The sequence below is a fragment of the Labrus mixtus genome, chromosome 5 (assembly GCF_963584025.1).
Source record: "Labrus mixtus chromosome 5, fLabMix1.1, whole genome shotgun sequence".
NCBI lineage: Eukaryota > Metazoa > Chordata > Actinopteri > Labriformes > Labridae > Labrus > Labrus mixtus.
The window spans coordinates 5,219,604-5,223,760 of NC_083616.1; the positions used below are offsets into that span (position 1 = coordinate 5,219,604).

General features: G+C 39.5%; 1 protein-coding gene across 3 annotated transcripts; it reads left to right on the plus strand.

Annotated features, from left to right (window-relative positions):
• The first annotated feature begins 222 nt into the window (after nucleotides 1-222).
• LOC132973802 (Golgi-associated plant pathogenesis-related protein 1-like) lies at nucleotides 223-3,792 on the plus strand. Of its 3 annotated transcripts, none has more exons than XM_061037414.1 (6): nucleotides 223-335; nucleotides 1,258-1,284; nucleotides 1,412-1,621; nucleotides 2,064-2,141; nucleotides 2,430-2,579; nucleotides 3,604-3,792. In XM_061037414.1, exons 2-6 carry the CDS (start codon nucleotides 1,278-1,280, stop codon nucleotides 3,684-3,686), a joined length of 528 nt encoding a protein of 175 aa, XP_060893397.1. In that variant the 5' UTR covers nucleotides 223-335; nucleotides 1,258-1,277; the 3' UTR covers nucleotides 3,687-3,792. The 3 variants fall into 3 exon arrangements, with proteins under 3 accessions (XP_060893397.1, XP_060893396.1, XP_060893395.1); XM_061037413.1 differs by lacking the exon at nucleotides 223-335 and adding an exon at nucleotides 1,031-1,151 and having other exon boundaries at nucleotides 3,581-3,792; XM_061037412.1 differs by lacking the exon at nucleotides 223-335 and adding an exon at nucleotides 1,031-1,151.
• The last annotated feature ends 365 nt before the right edge of the window (nucleotides 3,793-4,157 follow it).

The window sequence follows — 4,157 nt, forward strand, 5'->3', positions numbered from 1 at the left end:
TGTCAACTATGAGGAAGTCCTGTTACAACCACCAGTTGCTGACGACTAAGAAAGAGAAGTATACAGCTGTAGAAAGCTGCACTTAGGTCAAGCAACAAAAGAACAAACTATTATCACGCAAATATTTTAGTTGAGCAGTTTATGTTTGCTGTCATGAGTTCTGAAAAGGAAGTGTGGTTAAGGTTTTGATACGTTGTCAAAAAGCTGCTGGTCTATAAGGACTTACTTCCTGCAGCACCAGACCACAAACACATAACAGGTTTATATCGCGTGTGCTGCAGGTGGTTAAGAAACAGTGCTGTTGTGATATTCAGAGTCTGCAGTGAAGCTTTTGGGTAAGTGGCTCTTCATTTCACTTTCATTAGGAAACTTTTAAGGGATATGTGGTCCACACAAGCATGTGTTAAGGTACAAGAAGTGCAGTGTTTTATAGTTAGCTAATGAGGTCCATGTGCTTTTGAAGTCTTCTGCTTGTCTGTGTTAAATATGGGCCTTGACTCGTTAAAAACCAGCAATTGCAAACGAAGGCTGCAGATTGGCATGAAGGAATCCGTCTTGTACTGCAGGAGTTAACCACAAACTGTTTGACATTGCCTTCACTCATCGCCTCTCTGTTTACATGATTTTTTGGTGGCAAAAATTAAGTCTGCTCTGTAATTGCATTATTAACCACTTTTAGTAAAAAGGTCCAGGGTTGTAACCCCGGCCAAACAGCAAACCTGTTCATAATCTGTGGATTTACTCAGATATATGAGCAAACCCTAAGCAAATCAATACCAAGAAACCCGAAGAATGCACTAACTATGTCAGTCTTGAAAACTTTTAGAAAAATATTTTTATGCCTGTTGAATCGGGGAAATCAGTGATACTGTAGATAAAGATAAAAAAAGACAACAACTCGCTGCACAAGAATTTAACAGGGCGCATAAAAAATGTGGAATATCCTGCAAATGACAACACTATGACTCATTTTCAAAAGCCATAAGTGGCAGAAATAATTACAGGCAAGGCATGTCAGTGGGATGGGTGTCAGTCTCCTCCTTCATGCGGATGAGGCGGGAGAGCTCAGGCTGCTGTACATAAATACATGACTCCTGATAGGAGCCCTGTGCTGTACACATCACTTAAGACTTTGAGAAAACAACCACAAGGTAAGACGGGCGATTATTACTGTCACAGGAGGGCATTTGTGTTTCCTGCTACTATAGCTAAGACCTGTATTTGTTTGTTTAATGTATTTTTCTTATTGAATTTCAGCCTTCCTCACCACAGACAGAATGGCAGGTGAGTGCATGTTTATTTCACACAGGGCAGGATTCATCCTCCTCCATTAACTTGCAGACTCAGTGCTCACACAGGATATGTTTCCTCTGAGCTCATAGATTTATGATAATGTTTTTATAATCGGCAGATGCGAGCTTCATGCAGGAGTTCCTGGAAACGCACAACGCCTACAGAAAGAAGCACAACGCACCGCTGATTAAATACAACAGCGACATGAACGAGACAGCTCAGAAATGGGCCAACCACCTGCTGGCTGAAGGCGTCTTTGAGCACAGTCAAACTAATGATGGAGAGAACATCTACAACATGTTCAGCTCAGCAACCATCAAACTGACAGGTTGGATGTACTTTTTTAACATCTAATATCAAACTTTTTTCCAGTTCTGTACTTCAGCTGTTAACTTTGTAAATCAGAACTTTTGAAGCTGCACCATAAACTAAAGATGTTTACCATAGCAACAAAAAAAAACAGCCATTTACTCTTGACTCACTTCTCTGGATGCATGGCTCTTCTTTATCAACAATAATAATAATTCTGCAATATGTTTGAGATTATAAAACCCACCTTTTATTTTAACGTACATTTCTTAAGCAAAATAAAAAGTAATTGCAAGATTTTTGTGTGTGTAAGAATCCTACTGTTGCTATGCAATTTGCACGTAAACTAAACTGTTACTTTCTGACTTTTCTCACTGAGATTGAAATAAAAGAATAGATCATATGTGCGTCCACATGTCCGTTTGATTGTTTTGAGCAGTTTCTCCTCCTTCACATTGTAGGTAAAGAAGCCGTGGATTCATGGTACAGTGAGATCAAAGATTACAACTGGAGCAGCCCTGGATTCAGCGGAAATACTGGTAAACTCAAGCCCCCTCATTGACTCCACAATCAATTAAATATTTGTAGATGAGTGTAAAAGCATTTATACCTGCTTTTCTTGAATTCATCATTACTTAATGACTGAAACATAAAAAATAATCAATATATATTTTTTTTATTGCTATGAATTGTTGTAAAATTAAGTGGAACAAATTATAAATTCACAAGTTTATTAGTTTAAGATAATGTAATACATTTATGCATTAATATGTATCTATAGAAGAAGTCACACAGCACCACCCTTCAGCCTGTGTTTCCTGCCGCAGGTCATTTCACTCAGGTGGTGTGGAAGGCGAGCACTGAGCTGGGCGTGGGCGTGGCCACTGACGGCAACAAGGTGTTTGTGGTCGGGCAGTACCGGCCGGCTGGAAACATGAACATGAGCGGGTACTTTGAGGAAAACGTCCTCCGAGGAGGTAACATTTGACCAGGATTGTGCCTGTTTTACTCTCTTGATATGAGATTAACGTTCATCCTACCTAACATGCAAGGATTAAGAACTAAAAAAACGACTGTAAATGATTTATTTGAAACCATAAGATATGTATTTGATTCTATCTGGAGAGATTTTATTGAAATCATAAAGCAGCAGTCCGGTATGACTAGAAGTGAGCACCTCGGTATGATTTGGATAAAACTGAACACATGGTGCAGGAGAGAAATTAACAAAGTTCAGTTAACTTTGATGAGTTTCTTGCAGAGGAGCTGCTTGTCAACATGCAAGGCAGGAAACTGCTTTGGGCTCCAGACCAGTAGGGGGTCCCTGAGGGCTGACAAACTCTAAACCACAGCAGCGGCCCAAAATGGGCAAATTTTGCAATGACTGTAGGAAATGTCCCTAAGGGGGCCCCATCTGACAGCACTCACTCTAAAACCAAAGTTAGTCAACCAAAAGAATGAAGAGGAATTATCCGTCCAGTAGAGAAAACAGAAACAGGGGAAAAAAAGAGGTAATGGAGTAAGCATCGGGACGCTGGCAGACTTGTAGGGCCCCCAAATATTTCTTGCCTGGGGTCCCAACTGACTCTAGAATCGCACACACACAAAATCAGATTTAAAAGAAACTAAGAACTGCAACAAACTTAAGGACTTATACAATATTTGGAGGTATTGAATCACATGCATGCCTGCTTTTTATATTCAAATATGTAAATATCAGAGAGGAGAATGCTGCAGGAGCTGTAGATGTTAAACCTCTTTTGCACTTTTCACAGAGAGCTGAAAGTATGACATATTTGCTCTGCTGTTTGTGATAAAACTCATCATGTTACACTATATGCACCATCTACTGTAACTAGATATGGTTCTTATCATGTCGTAGGTGTGAAGAATATTCTCCTTAGTGTTTCTGCAGCAGCTTCTCCTTCTTTAGTTTTATCATTTACGAGCCTCACCAGCGCTCACTGTCGTCTTCCAGAGTAAAGGCTGTGCATTTTACAGCTGGCGGAGAGCCGGGTGGAGCAGACAAACCCAACAGTGAAGGAGGAGGAGCGAGCCCGAAGAAAACATGCACACTTCTGTAAAAGACCCTGCAGCGTCCCTGCTGACCCCAACATCTCACTGCTGGATCCTCAGTGATGTAAATACGTTTTAATAAATACAATAAAAACCCTCATTGTCTTAAAAAAACGTCTGGACTCAGAGTGCTTTAAACGGAGGTTATGTTCATAATCCCTGAAAGGCCAAAAAAATTCAAATAATTATCAGAAAATTCAAATTTGTTGAATCTGAACTCGTTATATAGAACCTTATAAAAGAAAATCAGGAGAATATGAATGGAATAACACATTACATGTATGAGTTTTGTTGTGTATCACATTTGATATATCAGGTGTTTTTTTCTTCAACATGCTGATTCAAACACATTTTACTAAAAAATAAAAACATACACTGAACATTTTATCTGAACACTGGAAGTTCAAACCTTTGATAGAGACTCTCTCCTTTTCACTTTGAGCTTCAATGACTGTTGTTGTTGTTGTTGTTGTTTACAT